This window comes from Babylonia areolata, chromosome 28, assembly GCF_041734735.1.
Source record: "Babylonia areolata isolate BAREFJ2019XMU chromosome 28, ASM4173473v1, whole genome shotgun sequence".
Lineage (NCBI taxonomy): Eukaryota > Metazoa > Mollusca > Gastropoda > Neogastropoda > Buccinidae > Babylonia > Babylonia areolata.
Window position 1 is genome coordinate 22,681,764 of NC_134903.1, and position 23,756 is coordinate 22,705,519.

Consider the following 23,756-nt stretch of genomic DNA (forward strand, 5'->3'; position numbering starts at 1 on the left):
TACATGGCGGGTTAAAAACGGTCATACACATAAAAGCCCACTCGCGTATATACGAGTGAACGTGGGAGTTGCAGCCCACGAACGTAGAAGAAGAAGAAGACGATATGGCTGGTTGCTGTGTTGTAGACAGGTCGCATGGTGATGGACGTCAGCTGGCCAGACATTTCTCCAGGATTTATTTTTCCTGGAAGTGCTCTTCTGACCCTAAAAAAGGATAATATTGTACATTTCTGGGAAGCACGTTTTCCTTCAGCGACATCGCTCCACGTGCTCTCAGTGCACCTGCAAAAATCTGCAGTTTCACAAAATCATTGGTCGCGATGGTTTGGAAAAAAAAATCCCAAAAACTTTTGCCAACATGGGTGTCGCCACACCATGCGCGCGCGCGCGCACACACACACGCACACAAACACACGAGTCCCGAGCATGCGCACAAACGCACACTGACGAGCACACAAACACAGGGAATGACGAGGGAAAACAGGCGTAAAGACAAGCAAAAGCTACACAGACACTGTCAATCAGACAAAGGAGGAGGGGGGGTGGGGGGGGGGAGAGGGGCAAGAAGACAGAGCCCCATCCGTCACTGTCTGTCAGCGGCGGGCAGACAGGATGGTCAGCTGTCATCACTCCTAAGGGGCACGTCACCACAGGGAACGGTGAGAGTGACGTCAGCACTCCGGGAACTCACTCCATCACACCTTCCCCGCCACCCCTCTGTCACCTCCATCATCGTCATCATGGCCGTCAGGGGGAAGGCAGGGATGTGTGTGGGGGGGGGAGGGAGGCGGAGGTGGGGGGGGGGGGGGGGGGGAGGCTGGGGGGAAGGAGGGAGGGGGGCTCAATTTTTTCTCATTTAGTGTGTATCTGTCCCGGCTCGTTTTTCGTCTTTTTCTGTCTGCCTCGAGTTCGGTCGGTCTGACTCCCGTCTGGCTGTCTGTCTCCCTCTCTCTCTCCCTCTGTCTGTCTGTCTCTCTCCCTCTGTCTGTCTGTCTCCCTCTGTCTGTCTGTCTCTCTCTCCCTCTGTCTGTCTGTCTGTCTCGGCCCTCTCTCTCTTTCCCTCTGTCTGTCTGTCTCTCTCTCTCCCTCTCTTTCTCTCCCTCTGTCTGTCTCCCCCCCCTCTCTCTCCCCCACCTCTCTCTCTTCCTCTGTCTGTCTGGTCAACATGCCTATCTTGCTATGGTCAAGTTTTTTTCCCCCCATTATTGCTAAGTTCTCTATCAGTGTACAAATTCATCGCTATTCGCAGTACCCTGTCATTTGATCGTATACATCATACCGTGCAACAGAGTCTTGTCTTGTCTTATCTTGTCTTACCTTGCCTTCTCTTGTCTTATCTTGCTCTCTCTATCTCCCTCTCTCCCTCTACACACACACACACACACACACACTTTGACGGAGAAAAAAAACCCACACGTATATAATAAGAAAGTAAACACAGTACAATAAACATAATGCAATGCAATACAATACACGCAGCGCAACGCATAGCGACGCACAAGACACACAAGCCCACAAGACAATATGAGACGTGTTGTTTCAGGAAGGAACGTACACGAACTATACTGTAACATATCTGGTTGTACGAACGTCACACCACCCACTTCCATGCCTCTCTCCACCCCCTTTCCCTGAACCCTCCCTCGCCACTCCTTGCTCTCAACCCCTCCACCGCCCACCCTCCTCTCCTGCACACTGACCGCCTCACCAGCCAGCGCTGTGTTCTTCCCACTCGGCGTGTGATAGCTGATGTTGGTTGCGAATGATCAGCAGTCATCTTTCATCGTCTGGCAAGAGTGAAGGTTAGTTCTGAACTTGCTTGCTTACTTAATTAACCCCGAACGTACAGAGGTATGCGTATGAATGATTCCGTTTGTCTTGTCTATGTGTCATAAGGCTTAATACCCCCGAAAACGGAGTATGGCTGCCTACATGGCGTGGTAAAAATGGTCATGCACGTAAAAGCTCACTCGTGTACATACGAGTGAACGTGGGAGTTCCATCCCACGAACGAAGAAGAATAACAAGAATAAGGTGTAATCAACAAAATGTGTTTAAATGTTTTCCGTTGTTGTTGTTGTTGTTTTTTTTAAATAATTTATTTGTTTATGTGTTCATCTGTAAAGCTGATGTTTTATGACATTTTCCTTGATATCAGTTTTGTTTGTTTGATCAGTCGTCGGTTTTTAATCATAATTACTTCCACATTATACTCTCTCTCTCTCTCTCTCTCTCTCTCTCTTCCCGTTGTTGACTCTGATTTTGTTTTTTAAGGTTTATAATAAACTCACGATCACTCGTTTTTTTCAAAGCTCGGTGTATGCTTACTGCTTATATACGTATTTAGTTTCTTAATTCACTTGTATATCTATATGACCGTTTCTAGAGACTGCTAATAAAAAAAAAAAAAAAAAAGAAAACTTTAGTGCATTCTAGGTGTCAGTTATAAGCTTATAGTGAATGCACAAACATACATTTTCTCTGTTTCTGGACTTTGCGACTGGAATGAACTTCCTTTTTCGCTTCGTCAAGTCTCCACACTCAGCTCTTTCAAGTCTGGCCTTAAAACCCACCTCTTCCCAAAATAGCCTCCCTTGCCTGCCCTTCCTTGTCTTTAGTTTCTACAGTTTTAGAGTTATGCATGCGTGTGAATGACTGGTGCGAAAGCGCTTTGATTTGTCTCTGCACAAGATCCAGCGCTATATAAATACCATTATTATTAATTATTATTATTACATTTGACTGGAGACAATAGAAAACAAAGTAAACACATGCACACACAGCATCAAGCCTTTGCTGTTTTACGCTCCCCATTCAGATCAACAGAATGTAAAGATAAACCAGACATCAGACGTGTACATCTTCCTTCGGTAGTCCATTGAATAAGTAGATAGCGGAATACAAAATACAATTCGGTATTCCATTGAATAAGTAGATAGCGGAATACAAAATACAATTCGGTATTCCATTGAATAAGTAGATAGCGGAATACAAAATACAATTCGGTATTCCATTGAATAAGTAGATAGCGGAATACAAAATACAATTCGGTATTCCATTGAATAAGTAGATAGCGGAATACAAAATACAATTCGGTATTCCATTGAATAAGTAGATAGCGGAATACAAAATACAATTCGGTATTCCATTGAATAAGTAGATAGCGGAATATAAAATACAATTCGGTATTCCATTGAATAAGTAGATAGCGGAATACAAAATACAATTCGGTATTCCATTGAATAAGTAGATAGCGGAATACAAAATACAATTCGGTATTCCATTGAATAAGTAGATAGCGGAATACAAAATACAATTCGGTATTCCATTAAATAAGTAGATAGCGGAATACAAAATACTATTCGGTATTCCATTAAATAAGTAGATAGCGGAATGCAAAATACAATTCGGTATTCCATTAAATAAGTAGATAGCGGAATGCAAAATACAATTCGGTATTCCATTAAATAAGTAGATAGCGGAATACAAAATACAATTCGGTATTCCATTAAATAAGTAGATAGCGGAATGCAAAATACGATTCGGTATTCCATTAAATAAGTAGATAGCGGAATACAAAATACAATTCGGTATTCCATTGAATAAGTAGATAGCGGAATACAAAATACAATTCGGTATTCCATTAAATAAGTAGATAGCGGAATACAAAATACAATTCGGTATTCCATTAAATAAGTAGATAGCGGAATGCAAAATACAATTCGGTATTCCATTAAATAAGTAGATAGCGGAATACAAAATACAATAAGAAATTGTTGACAATAAAACAGCGACATCAAAAATAAAAGCATAAGCCAACAACATGAATGTGTCTCAGACTGATCGCTTGACTCGCAATACGACACATGTACAACTCAGCCAGACGTAACGTGTTTGCCTTTCATCCACCACTTTCCAACACACTTCCACTGCTTTGTCAGTAACACTGGAACTGCTCACACACGGCCCACCATACATCGCACAAGACAGATACTACAAACCATCTGTAAAATGAACACGACAGGAAGGATCAATGTTGTTCACTTTGAGGGAACGAACCTCCTGCAGGCAATAAAATCTTGGTTGGCATTTTTGTGAACTGTTTCAGTGTACGCACATACAGTCAACTTTGTCCAACATAGTATCATATACCTGTGCTAATTCACTCGATTCGCTTTCACACTATCGATAAACAAATCGCGAACTGCGGCTTGATTCAAACTCAAATCAGTAATGTTTTCTTTATTATATCATTCACATCCACATAAACCAACAATCACATCTCGCTACTCAAGCTCACACACCTACAAACATGCACACCCAATTATACCCCTCCTCATAAATGCACATGTGTCACTTCACACTGGCAACATCAACACGCCAGCATAAACTCTTTTTTTATAATAATTATTATTGTTTATTTATTTGTTTATTTATTTATTTTATTTTATTTTTTATTGTACGCTTATAGTTGACTTCATCAAGTTTTTGCGCCTTATACATATTATTATTGTTAGTAGTAGTAGTTCTTTTTTATGTATTTATCTATTATTTATTTACCTTTTTTTCTCAAGGCCTGACTAAGCGCGTTAGGTTACGCTGCTGGTCAGGCATCTGCTTGGCATATGTGGTGTCGCGAATATGGATTTGTCCGAACGCAGTGACGCCTCCTTGAACTACTGAAACTGAAACTGAAATTATTGAAACCATACATACATACATGCAAATCTCAGTTTGCATGGGATTATTATTTTACCGTTACTGATCAACAATTTCTGTCTCTGTGTGCTTTTGTCAGGTGATTTGGCGCTTGATGAACGTTCGCCCAACAAAGACTTGTTTGAAAATGTCCATAGAAAAAATGTTTAAGGTTCTTGACTTCTGTGAAACTGATGGCTTTTTCAGACCCGTTTTATTCATGTGTACTCTGTCCGCCGTTCTGCCGTCTGACAGGCTTTCATTGTGAAGTAGTTGGAACAGAGCAGAAAAAAAGGCTATGGATGAATTACAGAAAACGTCATCTCAGCTTTCTGTTCTGTTCCTTGTGAACTGGCCTGTTGGGGAATGGTGGTGGCATCATGTTCTCACATTGTATATTATCAACATCAGTAACAATATCTATCAACAATAGAAAGTATATGATAATGATTTAAAAAAAAACAAATCTGATGAGGAAGGGCGAATTGCAGGGAGCTTGTCAGCTGGTTTATTGAGGGGAAAGCTGTGACCGTGACCCTCATCGTTGTACGGTCCTCACTCCCTGTGACCCCTGTGACCCCACACAGCAACATGGCTTCAAACGTGATCAACATTGAGGACGACCACCCCCGATGGGAGGAGTACAAGTTTGAACGTCTCCGCCACCCCAGCGTAGAGGATGACATCGATAAGAACCCCTATCCTCAGCGGTTTGACAACAGTCGGAACAACAGACCTCGCCGGTCACTGGTGAAGAAAGAGGGGCAGAGCAACGTCACCTTCAAAGGTGAGTTCAGGGGACACTTGTGGTCCTTTAGTGGACACTTGTGTGGTCACTTGTGTGGTCCTTCAGTGGACACTTGTGGTCCTTCAGTGGACACTTGTGTGGTCCTTTAGTGGACACTTGTGTGGTCCTTCAGTGGACACTTGTGTGGTCCTTCAGGGGACACTTGTGTGGTCCTTCAGTGGACACTTGTGGTCCTTCAGTGGACACTTGTGTGGTCACTTGTGTGGTCCTTCAGTGGACACTTGTGTGGTCCTTCAGGGGGCACTTGTGTGGTCCTTGTGTGGTCCTTCAGTGGGCACTTGTGTGGTCCTTCAGTGGGCACTTGTGTGGTCCTTTAGTGGACACTTGTGTGGTCCTTCAGTGGACAATTGTGTGGTCCTTCAGGGGACACTTGTGTGGTCCTTCAGTGGACAATTGTGTGGTCCTTCAGTGGACACTTGTGTGGTCCTTGTGTGATCCTTTAGTGGGCACTTGTGTGGTCCTTCAGTGGACACTTGTGTGGTCCTTCAGTGGACACTTGTGTGGTCCTTCATTGGGGACTGTATCCCTACACATCACTTCTGTGTTCCATCAGTGGGGACTGTATCCCTACACATCAGTTCTGTGTTCCATCATTGGGGACTGTATCCCTACACATCACATCTGTGTTCCATCATTGGGGACTGTATCCCTACACATCAGTTCTGTGTTCCTTCATTGGGGACTGTATCCCTACACATCACTTCTGTGTTCCATCAGTGGGACTGTATCCCTACACATCACTTCTGTGTTCCATCAGTGGGACTGTATCCCTACACATCACTTCTGTGTTCCATCAGTGGGGACTGTATCCCTACACATCACTTCTGTGTTCCTTCATTGGGGACTGTATCCCTACACATCACATCTGTGTTCCATCATTGGGGACTGTATCCCTACACATCACTTCTGTGTTCCATCAGTGGGGACTGTATCCCTACACATCAGTTCTGTGTTCCATCAGTGGGGACTGTATCCCTACACTTCAGTTCTGTGTTCCATCAGTGGGGACTGTATCCCTACACATCAGTTCTGTGTTCCTTCAGTGGGGACTGTATCCCTACACATCACTTCTGTGTTCCTTCATTGGGGACTGTATCCCTACACATCAGTTCTGTGTTCCATCAGTGGGGACTGTATCCCTACACATCAGTTCTGTGTTCCTTCATTGGGGACTGTATCCCTACACATCAGTTCTGTGTTCCATCAGTGGGGACTGTATCCCTACACATCACTTCTGTGTTCCTTCATTGGGGACTGTATCCCTACACATCACTTCTGTGTTCCATCAGTGGGACTGTATCCCTACACATCACATCTGTGTTCCATCAGTGGGGACTGTATCCCTACACATCACTTCTGTGTTCCATCAGTGGGGACTGTATCCCTACACATCAGTTCTGTGTTCCATCAGTGGGGACTGTATCCCTACACATCAGTTCTGTGTTCCATCATTGGGGACTGTATCCCTACACATCACTTCTGTGTTCCTTCATTGGGGACTGAATCCCTACACATCACTTCTGTGTTCCTTCATTGGGGACTGTATCCCTACACATCACTTCTGTGTTCCATCAGTGGGGACTGTATCCCTACACATCACTTCTGTGTTCCATCATTGGGGACTGTATCCCTACACATCAGTTCTGTGTTCCATCAGTGGGACTGTATCCCTACACATCAGTTCTGTGTTCCATCAGTGGGGACTGTATCCCTACACATCACTTCTGTGTTCCTTCAGTGGGGACTGTATCCCTACACATCACATCTGTGTTCCTTCAGTGGGGACTGTATCCCTACACATCACATCTGTGTTCCTTCATTGGGGACTGTATCCCTACACATCACATCTGTGTTCCTTCAGTGGGGACTGTATCCCTACACATCACATCTGTGTTCCTTCATTGGGGACTGTATCCCTACACATCACATCTGTGTTCCTTCATTGGGGACTGTATCCCTACACATCACATCTGTGTTCCTTCAGTGGGGACTGTATCCCTACACTTCAGTTCTGTGTTCCATCATTGGGGACTGTATCCCTACACATCAGTTCTGTGTTCCTTCAGTGGGGACTGTATCCCTACACATCACTTCTGTGTTCCTTCATTGGGGACTGTATCCCTACACATCAGTTCTGTGTTCCATCAGTGGGGACTGTATCCCTACACATCACATCTGTGTTCCTTCATTGGGGACTGTATCCCTACACATCACTTCTGTGTTCCATCATTGGGGACTGTATCCCTACACATCACTTCTGTGTTCCATCAGTGGGGACTGTATCCCTACACATCACTTCTGTGTTCCTTCATTGGGGACTGTATCCCTATATATCACTTCTATGTTTTATAATTGGAGATTGTATCTCTATACATCACTTCTGTGTTTTATCATTGGAGAATGTATCCCAACATATCACTTCTGTGTTCCGTCCGTGGGAACTGTATCCCTATACATCACTTCCGTGTTTCATCAGTGGAGACTGTATCCCTATACATCACTTCCGTGTTTCATCAGTGGAGACTGTATCCCTATACATCACTTCCGTGTTTCATCAGTGGAGACTGTATCCCTATACATCACTTCCATGTTTCATCAGTGGAGACTGTATCCCTATACATCACTTCCATGTTTCATCAGTGGAGACTGTATCCCTATACATCACTTCCGTGTTTCATCAGTGGAGACTGTATCCCTATACATCACTTCCGTGTTTCATCAGTGGAGACTGTATCCCTATACATCACTTCCATGTTTCATCAGTGGAGACTGTGTCCCTATACATCACTTCCGTGTTTCATCAGTGGAGACTGTGTCCCTATACATCACTTCCGTGTTTTATCGTTGGAGACTGTATCCCTATACATCACCTCCATTTTCCATCAGGGATGACTGTATCCCTATACATCAGTTCTATGTTTCATCAGTGGAGACTGTATCCATATACATCACTTCCATGTTCTTGATTGCACCTCACACTCATGTCAGTCAATGGATCAGATTGTACCACTTGACAGAACTGGTTGGACCTTTTGAAACGCAGTTATAACACAGGCAATGAAAAGTCTTCACAGCTTCTCGTTTACTGCAGGTGTGAAATCGAAGACCCGTCGTTACCTGAAAGACCTGTTTATCACGTTACTGGAGATGCAATGGCGTTACGTCATCCTCCTCTTTTTCGGTACTTTCCTGGCTTTTTACCTGGCCTTTGCCCTGGTCTACTACCTGCTGGCCTGGCTGCACGGGGACTTCAGCAACCTGGGTACGTGGACAACAGGTTACTGGGGTACACGTGATGTGTTTTCTACTTTCTGTTTGGTGATGTGTTTTCTACTTTCTGTTTGGTGATGTGTTTTCTACTTTCTGTTTGGTGATGTGTTTTCTACTTTCCGTTTGGTGATGTGTTTTCTACTTTCTGTTTGGTGATGTTTTTTCTGCTTTCTGTTTGGTGACGTGCTTATCTACTGTCTGTTTGGTCATGTGTTCCTCTACTGTCTGTTTGGTCATGTGTTCCTCTACTGTCTGTTTGGTCATGAGTTTATCTGCTGCCTGTTTGGTGGGGGTTTTTTGGGGTTTTTTTCTACTTTCTCTTTTGTGATGTATTTCTGCACTGTTTTTCTGCTGATGTGTTTCACGGCTTTCTGTGTGGTGATGTATGTCTGTACTGTTTTGTGATGATTCCCTATTTTCTATTTTGAGATGTGTTTCTCTATATTCTGTTTGTCACAAAGCTGCAGTGTGCGTTTCGGGATTACTGGTAGGAATGGAAGGGTGGGGTTTACACCATGTTGTCAGTGTGAGGGGAATCTGTTCGCAATCCTGACTGTTCGCCACGAGATTAAATGACAGAGGGTCAGGTCGATTTGGGCCAAACGTTTCACATATTCTTAAGGTCTTAATTAAAATGCCTTGATTCGTATGGAATGGAAGACTACCATAACCCGTGCATTTTTTTTCTGTTGAGAAAGGAGGGAGATATTGTTGTTGCTGTTGTTGTTGTTAATGATGAAGCCTTTGTTTATTTATCTATTTATTTATTTTTGGGAGTTGTAGGGATTCGATGGGGTGTCAAATTGCGTCTGTGTCACCAGAGCACATTTGTACGTTTAACAAAGAGAACCAGTTTAATTTCGAAGTGACACCAGCGATGTGTACTTAACCTCCATATTTACCCCCCTTTCCTCATTGTGTTGGTTCAACAGACAACCCCGCTTACGCACCTTGCATCCAGAACCTGGAAGGCATGTGGGACGCCTTCCTGTTCTCCATAGAGACCCAGTCCACCATAGGCTACGGCATTATCTATGCGCACCCCGAGTGTGGCTCCACGCTGCCCTTCATCTTCCTGCAGGTGGCCGCTGGCTTCCTGTTTGAAACCCTGCTGTTTGGCTTCGTCTTTGCCAAGGTGGGACACTGCGGCTGGCAGGGGCGAGGTGGAGAGAGGGTGCCACAACTGTTTTCCAGATGAAGAAGAGAGCGTTTGATGTGTGTGTGTGATGACGTAATTCTGGTGATTGGATCTTTCAGCGCACCTCCACTGTGTGTGTGTGTGTGTGTGTGACAGTGTGTGTTATTTCTTATCTTCTGCGTTGCTTGCAGGTACAAGTTGTATCGAAAACATCAGTTTTTGTGCAACTTTCTGAATTTTAGTTTTGCATGAATAACGTGTTGCGCGATATATTTATCGGCAGCTTTCAAGACTTGGGGTAACGGGGTATCTTCATTTACCTTCGTAATGAGTTCATTCCAAAGAAGTATTTGAATCCGAAATCATTTTCAAGTTTTTTGCAATTTGTTCAAAGCAGGGAGGAGAGTGTGTTTGAAAATGGGGAAATTAAATAATAATATATATATATATATATTTTTTTTAAGATAAAAGAAAAAGAAAGATGATACGACCACTATTTTTTTGTTTGTTTTATCACCACTTTCATTGTATCATTTATTGTCTGCATTTCAGTTTTTGGTGTGTAATACCAGTGTCGCTACTTCATATCCTCTGTACTCCAACAGGGGTCAAAGGATCAGATATTCTTGATTCTTGATTATTCTTCTTGCGCGCGCGCACGCGTGTGCGCGTGCGTGTGTGTGTGTGGCACGCGCGCTTCAAGGAAAATGCCTTGGCAAAACAAGTTGTTTTTAATTCTGGTGCTTATCAAACTGCAGCCTGAATAAAGCTGAAAGTCAACTTGACCGACACGGAAAAAAAGCAGGCAGGTAAGAAAAAGCATCCCCTTCATTTCCAGCTGTCCCGACCTAAACACCGCAGACACACTCTGGCGTTTTCCCGTCATGCCTGTATCCTGCAGGAGGAGGGGCAGCTCACTCTGCAGATCAGGGTGGGAGACATGCGCAGATCACACCTCATTGAGACGCGCGTGCATGGCCTGCTGATCAAACGTCACGTGGTGCGCGAGAAGTACGTCTATCCTCTGTACCAGCATCAGGTAAGGGCCAGGGGGCGGAGGGGCGGGGAGGGAGGGGGTGGGGGGTGGGGGGCTGAGATAGATGCGGAGGTGTGTGTGTGTGTGTGTGTGTGTGTGTGTGTGTGTGTTGTCTGCCAAAGTGGTTGACTGACTGATTGAATGGTTAGTTGGTTGGCATAAAGTTAGCTGAACAGTTGACTCACGAAAGTACCGTTCTTCATGTTCTACATTCTATGTGCTCACAACATTTCACCTGCTGTGATCCCCCTGTGTGTGTGTGGTTTTGCAGTTGGAGTTTGACGCCCACGAGATGGGAGACCGGCTGTTCCTGTTGTGGCCGCTAGTGCTGACCCACCGCATCACTCCCTCCTCCCCTCTCTACACCCTCAAACCTGATGACCTCGTCTTTGACAAGTTTGAGGTCATCTGTCTGTCTGCATGTCCCTCTGTCTGTCTGTCTGTTTCTCTCTGTCTCTCTCTCTGATTATGGCATTCCTCAGGGGTCTGTTATAGGCCCTTTAGTATTCTCAATATATATTAACGACCTACCGCTCCATATGAAATCCGTCTGCGAATTTTTTGCGGATGATACAACAATCCACACTTCTCATACTGACATTGTCGGTCTTTACAAAAGTCTTACAAGAAAGTACTGATGAGCTCGTTAGATGGACCGAACTAAACCACATGTCTCTTCACCCACAAAAAACGAAATGCATGTCAATCACAACCAGACAAAAGAGGCAAAACACTATACATAATCTTCCTTCCATCCAAATTAAAGGCGAACCTATTGAACATGTCAGTGATCACAAAGTTCTGGGGATCATAATTGACAACAATCTCACTTGGAATCCTCACATAAATTCCCTTTGCAAAAAGACAGCCCAGAAAACCCATCAACTGTCCAAAATCAAACATTTCCTTGACCTTCATTCACGGAAATTATTTTTTTCAAGCACATATCCAGTCTACAATAGATTATGCATCAGCATTATGGGATTCTGCAAGTGCGAACATCATGAAGCCATTACAGAATCTTCATAAGCGGGGGCTCAAGCTGATACTCCGTAAAAAAGACTTCCCTTTTAGACTATAAACAAACGAATATTCTCCCACTAATCCGTAGATTAGAGTAAATAAAGGAATCATGATGCAAAAGATTATGACAGGTAATGCAACACCAACATTAATAGACAAATTTTCTGTAAATTCATCAAGGAATTCCCCCAAAGTCCATATCCCAATTCCAAGAATTGACTTGTTCAAATCTAGTCTGGTCTATTCAGGCGCCACCCTATGGAACTCACTCCCAGAAACAATTAAACAACACCATTGCCCAACCACCTTCAAAAAACATCGCCTGTCCCACCTTATGCCATAATTTGTAATGTAAATCGTTCATTTTAATGATACTGTTTGTCAAATGTGTATGGTTGACTGATAACCTCCCTCACCCTCCATTCCCACTCTGATCTGTATAGCGGTGTGTGTTGTGTGTGTTGTTTTCATTTTGTTCATTTTTTCCTGTACATTTTACTGACATCATGCTTGTGCCTGTATGCCATGTGTGTGTGTGTGTGTGTGTGTGTGTGTGTGTGTGTGTGTGTGTGTGTGTGTTGTTTGGTTGAGTTGGTTGTTTTTTTGTTGTTTTTTTTCTTCCCTGTTATGTTTGTGTGATGTGTAGGGATACAGTCCCCACTGATGGAACACATACACACACACACATACACACACACACGCTCACACACACACACACGCACGCGCGCGCGTACACGCACGCACACACAAACACACACACACACACACACACACACACACACACACAAACACACACACACACACACACTCGCTCACACGCATACACACAAACACATACACATGCACACACATATAAATATACACACGCGCGCGCGCACACACACACGCATATAGATGCACAGACACACACAGACACACAAACAAACACACACACTACCAAAGGGACCCAGCAGTGTGGTGTGTACAGATCGTGGTGTTCCTGGAAGGCTACATAGAGGCCACAGGGGAAATGTGTCAGGCCCGCACCTCCTACACCACCCGGGAGATCCTGTGGGGACACAGGTTCACACGGCTCGAGGAGTACGACGCCAAGAACGACCTCTGGGTCATGGACTTCGTCCGCTTTAATCAGGTAGTCTGCTTGAGAGAGAAGCACTTTTCTCCCCACTGTCCACTTTAATCAGGTAGTCTGCTTGAGAGAGAAGCACTTTTCTCCCCACTGTCCACTTTAATCAGGTAGTCTGCTTGAGAGAGAAGCACTTTTCTCCCCACTGTCCACTTTAATCAGGTAGTCTGCTTGAGAGAGAAGCACTTTTCACCCCACTGTCCACTTTAATCAGGTAGTCTGCTTGAGAGAGAAGCACTTTTCTCCACACTGTCCACTTTAATCAGGTAGTCTGCTTGAGAGAGAAGCACTTTTCACCCCACTGTCCACTTTAATCAGGTAGTCTGCTTGAGAGAGAAGCACTTTTCACCCCACTGTCCACTTTAATCAGGTAGTCTGCTTGAGAGAGGGAGAAGCACTTTTCTCCCCACTGTCCGCTTTAATCAGGTAGTCTGCTTGAGAGAGAGAGAAGCACTTTTCTCCCCACTGTCCACTTTAATCAGGTAGTCTGCTTGAGAGAGGGAGAAGCACTTTTCACCTCACTGTCCACTTTAATCAGGTAGTCTGCTTGAGAGAGGGAGAAGCACTTTTCTCCCCACTGTCCGCTTTAATCAGGTAGTCTGCTTGAGAGAGGGAGAAGCACTTTTCACCTCACTGTCCACTTTAATCAGGTAGTCTGCTTGAGAGAGGGAGAAGCACTTTTCACCTCACTGTCCACTTTAATCAGGTAGTCTGCTTGAGAGAGGGAGAAGCACTTTTCTCCCCACTGTCCACTTTAATCAGGTTATCTACTTGAGAGAGAAGCACTTTCCAGCAACCCCACCCCGTCTCCCCGCTTTATCGCAGTGTCATTCTATCTCTGTCTTTCTTTGTATTGATTGTAAATGGCAAACTTAGAACGACCACGAACACATTTATGAGAGATTTACTATGCTTCACATTTTTACTGACCCGTTTCATCGTATCTCGTACTGACACTTATTTGTCGATTTAATTAAAGACCGACTGTCGAAGTCAATAATTACTGGATTTCATTCTGGAGTATCTGATACAACTACCTTTGTTCGTCGGTATAAGTATATGAAGATTATGACTTGTTGTGTACCAAAAAAGATTAAATGCTTTTCCTTCTCCGTTGTGAATAATTTTCTGGAATATATTAGGAACACATATATTGCCCCAAAGTTAACCATAAATGCCTATACATATAGGTTGCTGATGTCCTCTACAATTGCTGAAACTGTCCGAAACTTCAGTCTTTATCTGTATAAAACATTTAAAATAAAAGAAGTCCCATTGACATGAGATTTAGAAAAAAAATCACGATGACAGGATTGAAGGTGCTCGTGCACAAAAGGCAAAGGCCTGTTGCTGAATAAACCTTTTGTATTCGTATCCGTATTCTCTGTCTCTGTCTCTCTCTCTTCCGTTCCCCCCTCTCTCTCCCCCCTCTATCTTCCCGTGTCCTTCCCTCATCCCTGACGACGGCTGACAGGTGGTGCCCAGCCCCACCCCCCGGGTCAGTGCAGCAGAGCTGGCTGCCCAGACCCCTGAGGACATGGCCGCCCTGTGTCAGTCCATGTCCCACGCGGACTTGAGGCGGAGCAACGCCACCATTGACGACGACGATGATCTCTACAACACGGCGTCCGAGTCCAACGATGATGATGATGTTTACGTTGTTGGTAAGGGGGAAGATGGTGGTGGTAGTTTAGCCTCGAGGGTGAGGGGCAGCTGAGGGGGGTGGGGTGGGGGACAAGATGGAGGGATGTGGCAGTGGCTGGGATGTTGGTAGTAGCAGTGACAGGTGATGGAAATGCGTTTGTAAACGGACAATGACAACCTAACAGCCTAACAACCACAAATGATGATTATGATAGTAATGTAGCCAAGTGTGTCTTAGCTTCCATAGATAAACACCATGGCCATCTGTTGTAACCCGCGCGACGCCGTTCACAATTCAAACCAAGCTCATCCTAAATAAATGCCCCAAATTATTTATAAAACCAAATGTATATATCATTCACTACTTGAGCGAGCTTATGCTTATGTAAATTTAGGTTAGTTGGAATAATATTTGCATTTTACTTTAATCCTTTTGCTTGGAATGTCCGTTTGGCATTGAGGATTACGTCATTTCTTTTCTTCCTCACATATCGGGTGTCCCCCAAAAAGTGAACCGCTTTTTGACAAGTATTTTCTCAGTGATAGAGAAACCAAATTCATTGAAATTTTTTACACAGTAACCTTAGGGTATCATCAACAAGTCTGCAAAATATCTAAAAGTTCGGACGCGACTATTGTCAAATTCAAAACAGCATATCAAAAAATCCAATATCAGAGGAAAACTCACTTATTTCAGTTTATGCTCATCTTCCTCCACGACTAAACGAATCGGTTTCTTCCATGCAGAAATGCTTTTACGTATTTCTTTCACCGATATCTCCTCCCATGACATAATTATCCTGTCCTTAAACGCCTGCTCGGTCAATTCGTCTCTCACTGCCCGGTAAACTTTCTCCCTCAGAGAGTCCCATATGTGGAGGCCATTCATCCTTCTTGATGATTTCTGGCGTAGCTTCCTCCAGATGGGCCTGGGTAACCCTACTTGTGTGGAAAGGGGCCCCATCTTACTGAAACACGTAATTGTTTCTAGGATAAAGACGCCTACAATCCGGGAGATTGTCATCCAATAACTAGATATAGCTTTCACTATTAACCTTGGCTCTATCAGTGTCAATAAAATGATTTTTTTTTCCTTTCCAGGATACTCCAGCTGAAACCATTCATTTTGTTGAAAATCTAGAAATCTCATGATAGAGGCGAGATGGCTAAATTTCTCGTTTCCGTTTCCCATAAACGCGATCGTTTTGACGATTTTTAGCTATCTCTAACGTACGTATTTTAGCGATAAGTCTATTTTACAGTGACATGACTCCACCCCTTGCCAGGAAATTCCTTTACGATCCTTCTTCCACCCCAGCCTTTCTCCTTGAAACAGTTTTCAATGGTAACCTTATCACTTTCACTCAAAGGCATGGTTGATCCTTCCAAAACGAAACTTTGCACAGAGCTGATTTTGGATACAGAGGAAAAAAAAAAAAAAAAAAAAAAAATCAATAGACTTGACACCCAGACAGGCTATTTTTAGACTGACACTGATTGACAGATGCTAACACCTGGCAGCTGGCATGAACATGAAGGTCACATTGCACAGCTCTGATATTTGATTTTTTGAGATGCTGTTTTGAATTTGACAATACTCGCATAATTTGCGTCCGAACTTCAAGATATTTTGCGAACTTGTTGTTGATACTCTAAGTTTACTGTGTGAAAATTTTCTCTATCACTGAGAAAATACTTTTCAAAAAGCTGTTCAATTTTTTTAGGGACACACGATATAATGATTCATTTTTTAATTCCACATGTGATCGGCACACAAAAAGTACATTGTTCTTGTGTTGGGAGGAAACCAATCATGCACTGATTTGATCAGTCAACGTTCCCACTGCTGCAGACAGCCTCCTCGTCTCCTCCTGGCCCTGTGCAGTGTCGGCCAACAGATGGTTCACGTCACGTGTCATCTCCTCCACAGCATCTGCCAGTCCACTCCTCTGTTGCAGTCCGTCACAGCGCTCACTGATCTGCTCACATTCCCCCTTCACCTGCTTCAGTTTTTATTGAACTCAGATCATGTCTGATGTCTGCTGTCTGTTGCCCTTGTTGCTGCCTCTGCTCTGGAATGGCTTTCAGGATCTCACTGGCCACATCCCTCCACTCTGCCTCTGCTCTGGAATGGCTTTCAGGATCTCACTGGCCACATCCCTCCACTCTGCCTCTGGCAGTGTCCAGCTGTGTGCCAGTCCGCGTTCTTCGTGACAGGTCCGCGGTTTTCCTCCACGTCTCCACTCAACCGAAGTCGCCATGGCGACAGCACGGCGTTTGTTGCAATCAGCATTACGAGCACTGGCACGTACCCAGCGTGCTGACACATTGGGTGTTGACACTCATCTTCTCAACCCGGATATACAATTTCCACTGTTGACACTGTACCATGATGCACATCCATTTTGTTGAAGACAGCATTATCACTGGACACGCAGAACAGTCTTCTCCATACAGCAGCACCACCATCAACGGCGAACAGCAAAAGAGATATCCAGCGAAAATATCTGTCACTGTCATTCCCATGTCAGGTTGACCTGTCGGCTTGCTCACCGGTATATATATTTGGCAGCACTCGAGTCACCCCTGATTTACCACAAAATAGGCCTGTGAGAACCCTCACACACACAAGTCCACCATTGTCCCACATTTGGTAGTTCTCACATTCGACAGCAACTTTTCTTGTTCCACAGTATTTCCTTTGAACTTGAAAATCCACAACTATGAAACACAGCTCTTCACTCAGCCTGCACACATGTCGCCATCTTTCTCGCGACTCCCCTAGAGAGAGAGAGAGAGAGAGAGAGAGAGAGTGTGTGTGTGTGCGCGCGCGCGTGTGCATGTTCATGTCTCTGTTAGCTTCAGTGTGATTACTTCACGTGCAAAATATTATTCATGTGGGATGGATGTGCTGTATCTTGACATGTTTTTACAAAGTGATTGAGAAATTAGACTGTTTCGAATTGAGAATCCAAATAGTTGAAAGCAATTGCTCAATTTAATTGACTTTTTAAAAAAAATCCTTTTTTAAAAATTATTTTTAGTCGTTTCGCATATTTTGGAACAAGTTGTAGATGGATGTGTAGTATTTGGAAAAGTGATGTTGGGAGTGAGTGAGTGAACGAACTTTGATAGACATTACTGTACGTTTGCTTTCGTGGACTTTGATGTTTTGTCCACAGGGTATTTATTTATTCATTTATTTTCCTTCGTGTACGAGTACAGTCCCTTGCCTTTTAATCCTTCACTTTCCCGTTCCCTTCCCCATATTCCAACACGTTCCCCATCTTTGATCAAAGACTTGGAAAAGAACCTGAAGACTGGACTGATGTGGTGACAGGACCCAATTCAACTGGCTACATGGATGGCATGCATTACTTATACTCCGTTGTGTGTGTGTGTGTGTGTGTGTGTGTGTGCAGGCCAGCCCATCGAGATCCCATTTACGCCAATGTCTTCTGACGAGTGATGGCAGACAGAAGCCCACACCGCTGTGGACTGGCGGAACGTGGTTTCTCTGAACGTTGTACATGTGTGTCAATATGGGGGCGGGTTTAAAGGGACGGGGGGAGAGGCAGGGTGGATAAGAGTGGGCTGGCAGATAATCATGAGTGAAGGGAATGTGGGAATTTCAATACTCAATATTTATGCAATCAGAGTTTCGCTTTTGCTGTTTCTTGGTATGAGTGTTTGTGTTGGATACCTCACGTGTGTGGTGACTGGCTGGCCACAGTGCTGGCTCATGTTGACTGTTACCTGTCGGTGACCTCACTGGCCATGGTTTAAGTCGATACAGTTGTTTGTTGTTTCTTTTTTTTTTTTATTCAAATGCTGATTACAAACAGTAGCTGTTACCTAGTACTGCATCTCCTTGGATCTGGATACCGGCCACTATCACTATAAAATGTACTCCATGGCTCCTTGGTCCACAGCCCACATGTTCACAACAGTTCAGGACAACAAGTCCTACATGCCTGATCCTTTTGACGGCCAAATAAGCAGGATTCTTCAAGGAGGCAATGACAAAGTATAAAGTATAAAGTGACAGTTGGGATTCTATGCGCTGTAACCAAGGCATTGTACGTTTTCTGATTCTTCATTTTCCTTCTTGGCTTTTGGCAGTTTTGTACTTTGGTGTCAGAAATGTGCTAAATTTATGTTGAATTCAGAGCTACACATTTCGCAAAATCCCTAGCGGTAATGTTCAGGCATTTGATGAAGCCACTAAATGCTTTAGTCTTTTTTATTTTATAATGAAATGACCAGTTGAAGCACTGAATTAAGGAATTCACACACACACACACACACACACACACACACACACACACACACACACACACACACACACACGCGCATCACATTCTGATTCCAAAATGAGTGGATTAGGGAAGGGACCGGTAATTGCGAACAGCGTCTAATTGCGAACGATTCGTATACCGTCCCACTTTGAAGCGTTCTTAACGGTTGCATTTCACAATTTAACGTCGGCTTCGACCTTTTTCTAATACTTTGATGAATAATCCATTCCAAAAAGCAGTCAAACATTAGCTGTTTCTGACTATTTCCGTGCTCTTTCTTCTCTTCGCGCACCACTGCCGACCAAAGTTACAAACGTGCTCTCAAAGATCAATGGAAGCAAGTTGTAGGACTTGAACTTTGACACGGTTTAAAATAGTTGATTTGATCGGATATGTTTAATGCGCATTGCCAGTGCTGTGAGAATTTAAGAAAGCGTATTGGTGACAGATCAGAGCGTCAGTTTTGACAGGCATATGCAAAATAGTGTCGTTTGCAATCAGACCATAGGATATTTTGACGTGAATATATTTGTGAACGATGCAGCACAGCTACTGAGCACTCTCAAAAAGTTGTGTTTGTGTGCGGTGTGAGGTGAGTGTGTTTAAATGTGTGTGTGTGTGCATGTGTGATAAAAAACAACAATAACAACAGTCTGGTGCGATGTTCCAATAATAAGATATATCTAATGAATTCAAGACCTGCTTCTGTTTTAATTGTCAGCATGTTCCCAAAGCAATCGTTCGCAACTAGACTTGTCCATTCGCATTTACCCTCAGGCACCCCTGCCATTTCAAAAGTCGACAAACGTTGAAAAGAATGATCAGACGAACTTTCCCTGGTGCAAGCAGAAGGAGAAACCTTCGAAAACACAAGAACTACTGTTGACTATCGCACGACATGTTATCTTTACAGTACACACGTTGAGCTGGTCACTTCGACTGGATCGTTCGCAGTTACCCATACCTACCCCGTATTCCTTACGTAGAGAAATGTGTGCTTACTACTCAAATAGCAGATAGTACTTAATGTGTCTTTAGAACCAAGCTGTGTACAGAGGCCTAACATCCAGCTCATTTCACCGGTGTAACAGTCTGTCTACACCCCTGCTGCTTTTTGAACCCCAGGGTCAGTCTGGGCGAGCCTTGGATCATTTGAGGCAAGTCAAGATCGACCCCCCTGAATGGAGATTACCCTTACTACTCTTACTTTTAATGCAGCTATTACAAAAGGACAGTGGGTCATTCTGGGCTGGCATTCATTGACCCCCCACCTCTTCGTCTCCCTTCCACTTATAAATTTACGAATGAAAAGTCGAGGTTGTCCTTCTTTGATAGCCTGTGGGGATATTAATAGGCTGCTACATGCTGCTATACAGGATTGTCATCAATGTGTGTGTGTGTGTGTGTGTGTGTGTGTGTGTGTGTGTGTGTGTGTGTGTGTAATATGCTCAAAAGATGCAAAAAATTCATTTTAGCTGTAAGTAAAATGATTAGATTTGCAAATGTTGCCTAGTTATACTTTTGGAGTTAAAAGACATTTGTGTTTCCTCAACTTTTCTGTGACATTGTTGTGTATTTGGAAATGTTTGTTCTGGGCATGAAAAGATTATTTTGCAGCAATCCTCCATACTCCAACAGGAGTGAAAGGATAATTAAAACTTGAAACTTGAGAGAGAGGGAGAGAGAGAGAGAGAGAGAGAGATCTGTTAAACAAAACATCGAAAAATTCTAAATGATTAGACGAAAATACTTTTATTATTATCATGTTCACGTTGATAATTTAGCCAAATGATCATAAAGAAAACAAGTAAGCATTATGTAATGAATTAAGCCGAATGGCTGTTGGTGATAATTGCCTGTGTATTATTATGATGTATCAAAGATACACAATCTGATGTCAATGGTTGTATGAACATACATTTATCCTGTCCGGTAAAGATTGGAGTCAGGAAGGCAAAACAACTGGCTATGATTAAATGACAGCGAAGTTCATTGAGTTATGATATCTTAACGCATTGAATAAAACATATGAACACAAGCTTTTAATGGAAAACATTCCAGACATTCATGAATGTTAGACATTGTAGTAGTGAAGTAAACATACAAACCGTTGAACTCTAAACCAAATAAAGAAAATGATAGAACAAATGCATGCTGATGATTGGATGGATTTTTCTGCTCGACTTTTGTATGTTTCTATATTTATTTGTTTGTTTGTTTGTTGTTTTAAATCCAGGAATGATTAGCAATGGATAATTCTCAAAGGACTTTAAGAATCACCTTTATTTCATTACCAAGTTTAAAAGAAAAAAGTTTAAAAGAAACACATTGCTTAAATATTCAAACCGTCAAAGGATAATTCTCAAAAGTATCACCATTATTTTGTCTTTTTGAAAGTAACATTGCTTGAAATATTCAAACTGTCCGCATAATTGTTGTCTGGTTTGATGTCCACGCCATGCGTCATTCACAAGGCCACAGTGGCCGCAGTGCTCTTCACTGGCAGTAACATCCACCTTGCCCCATGGCGGGAAATTACAGTCTACCCTGTCTACCCTGATTACAGAGAAAATCTTCACACTAAGTAACAGGGTAAAGTTTGCTTAGAGTTCAGAACTGTCTACCCTGAATCCAGAGAAAATCTTCACACTAAGTAACAGGGTAAAGTTTGCTTAGAGTTCAGAACTGTCTACCCTGAATCCAGAGAAAATCTTCACACTAAGTAACAGGGTAAAGTTTGCTTAGAGTTCAGAACTGTCTCCGCTGATTCCAGAGAAAATCTTCACACTAAGTAACAGGGTAAAGTTTGCTTAGAGTTCAGAACTGTCTCCGCTGATTCCAGAGTAAATCTTCACACTAAGTAATAGGGTAAAGTTTGCTTAGAGTTCAGAACTGTCTACCCTGAATCCAGAGAAAATATTCACACTAAGTAACAGGGTAAAGTTTGCTTAGAGTTCAGAACTGTCTCCGCTGATTCCAGAGTAAATCTTCACACTAAGTAATAGGGTAAAGTTTGCTTAGAGTTCAGAACTGTCTCCGCTGATTCCAGAGAAAATATTCACACTAAATAACAGGGTAAAGTTTGATTAGAGTTCAGAACTGTCTACCCTGATTCCAGAGAAAATCTTGACACTAAGTAACAGGGTAAAGTTTGCTTAGAGTTCAGAACTGTCTCCGCTGATTCCAGAGTAAATCTTGACACTAAGTAACAGGGTAAAGTTTGATTAGAGTTCAGAACTGTCTCCGCTGATTCCAGAGAAAATCTTGACACTAAATAACAGGGTAAAGTTTGATTAGAGTTCAGAACTGTCTACCCTGATTCCAGAGAAAATCTTCACTCTAAGTAATAAGGTAAAGTTTCCTTAGAGTTCAGAACTGTCTCCGCTGATTCCAGAGAAAATCTTGACACTAAGTAACAGGGTAAAGTTTGCTTAGCGTTCAGAACTGTCTACCCTGAATGCAGAGAAAATCTTGACACTAAGTAACAGGGTAATGTTTGCTTAGAGTTCAGAACTGGCTGCCCTGATTCCAGAGAAAATCTTCACTCAAAGTAACAGCGCTGCTGAGATCACTCTTGCAACCAAGCCTACGTGTTCCCCAAAGGACTGGTTAACAGTTCTGTCCCTTGTTATGCACAGACGCTGAGTTATGTCATGATTGACACTGCTGCAAAAATGAGTCCCGATGAGAAGCCACGTCTTTCCTAGTGACAAAATCTGCACAGACCAGCCCAGACGAGGCTGACCGAAACTCAGTGAACGTGAAACGGTCAATTCAGTTTTTCTTTTATGTTCATTCTAGTTAATTCAGTGTCCACGTCAGAATATTCATATGCGGTAAACACGTGGATGGTGTTTGTCGGGTCATTGTATGTGTTCTGTCCAGAATTTGAATTTCTTTCCTTTTGATTGTGAACAAGAAAAACGAGGTCATGCTGTCTTCATGAGCAAATCCACACACACACACGCGCGCGCGCACGCGCGCGCATATAAGATGTGCAAGTGTGCAGGCATATAAATGCACGCATTCATGGATTATATTTAATCGATACATAGTCTCATTTACACTCAAAACCCATGCGCACCGCGCGCGCGCGCGCACACACACACACACACAAATTCATAGAGAAACACACCACATCTATGACACATGATCACACTTCAACACTGAATCCATTGCAAACAGTGACAGTACTGAGGACACATCCTACACTTCATGGACAGATTTACATTCACACTGCTGATACACAGGTGTGTGTTTGTGTACATGCGTATGTGCATGTGTGCGTGCGTGTATGTGTGTGATGCGTTGTCAAGTGTGGTGTCTGTGCGTGTGCTTTTATGCACATGCATGCTTTATAGATTCACAGAGAGAGAGAGAGAGAGAGACAAAGACACACACACACACACACACACACACACACACACACACACACACCTGTATACATAAAAAGTTTGCATACAGACACAAAAGTCTGCTCCCGTAATGAAAATGGATTCTCCCCTTCAATCTATGTTCGAAGAGGGGTACTACAGGGAAATACACTGAGCTCCATATTATTTTGATACATTTACAAATTATATTGTTGACTGGTTCCCAGATACCGATTCTCCAGTTTCAGTGTCAGTTTCAGTAGCTCAAGGAGGCGTCACTGCGTTCGGACAAATCCATATACGCTACACCGGCCACATCTGCCAAGCAGATGCCTGACCAGC

At 43.3% G+C, this 23,756-nt stretch overlaps 1 protein-coding gene across 1 annotated transcript; it reads left to right on the plus strand.

Moving 5' to 3' along the window:
- Positions 1 to 1,703: 1,703 nt before the first annotated feature.
- Positions 1,704 to 21,145, plus strand: LOC143301933 (G protein-activated inward rectifier potassium channel 3-like). The gene is made up of 9 exons (XM_076616386.1): positions 1,704 to 1,802; positions 5,190 to 5,485; positions 8,598 to 8,768; positions 9,709 to 9,911; positions 10,753 to 10,953; positions 11,222 to 11,353; positions 12,941 to 13,105; positions 14,574 to 14,763; positions 18,166 to 21,145. The coding sequence occupies exons 2-9, from the start codon at positions 5,290 to 5,292 to the stop codon at positions 18,210 to 18,212; spliced, it is 1,305 nt and encodes a 434-aa protein (XP_076472501.1). The 5' UTR covers positions 1,704 to 1,802; positions 5,190 to 5,289; the 3' UTR covers positions 18,213 to 21,145.
- Positions 21,146 to 23,756: the final 2,611 nt, after the last annotated feature.

Coding starts and splice junctions, on each gene's coding strand:
- LOC143301933 (XM_076616386.1), top strand. CDS start 5,290: ATGGCTTCAAACGTGATCAACATTGAGGACGACCACCCCCGATGGGAG. Junction 5,486..8,597: donor GAGCAACGTCACCTTCAAAG/GTGAGTTCAGGG, acceptor CGTTTACTGCAG/GTGTGAAATCGAAGACCCGT. Junction 9,912..10,752: donor TTGGCTTCGTCTTTGCCAAG/GTGGGACACTGC, acceptor CTTCATTTCCAG/CTGTCCCGACCTAAACACCG.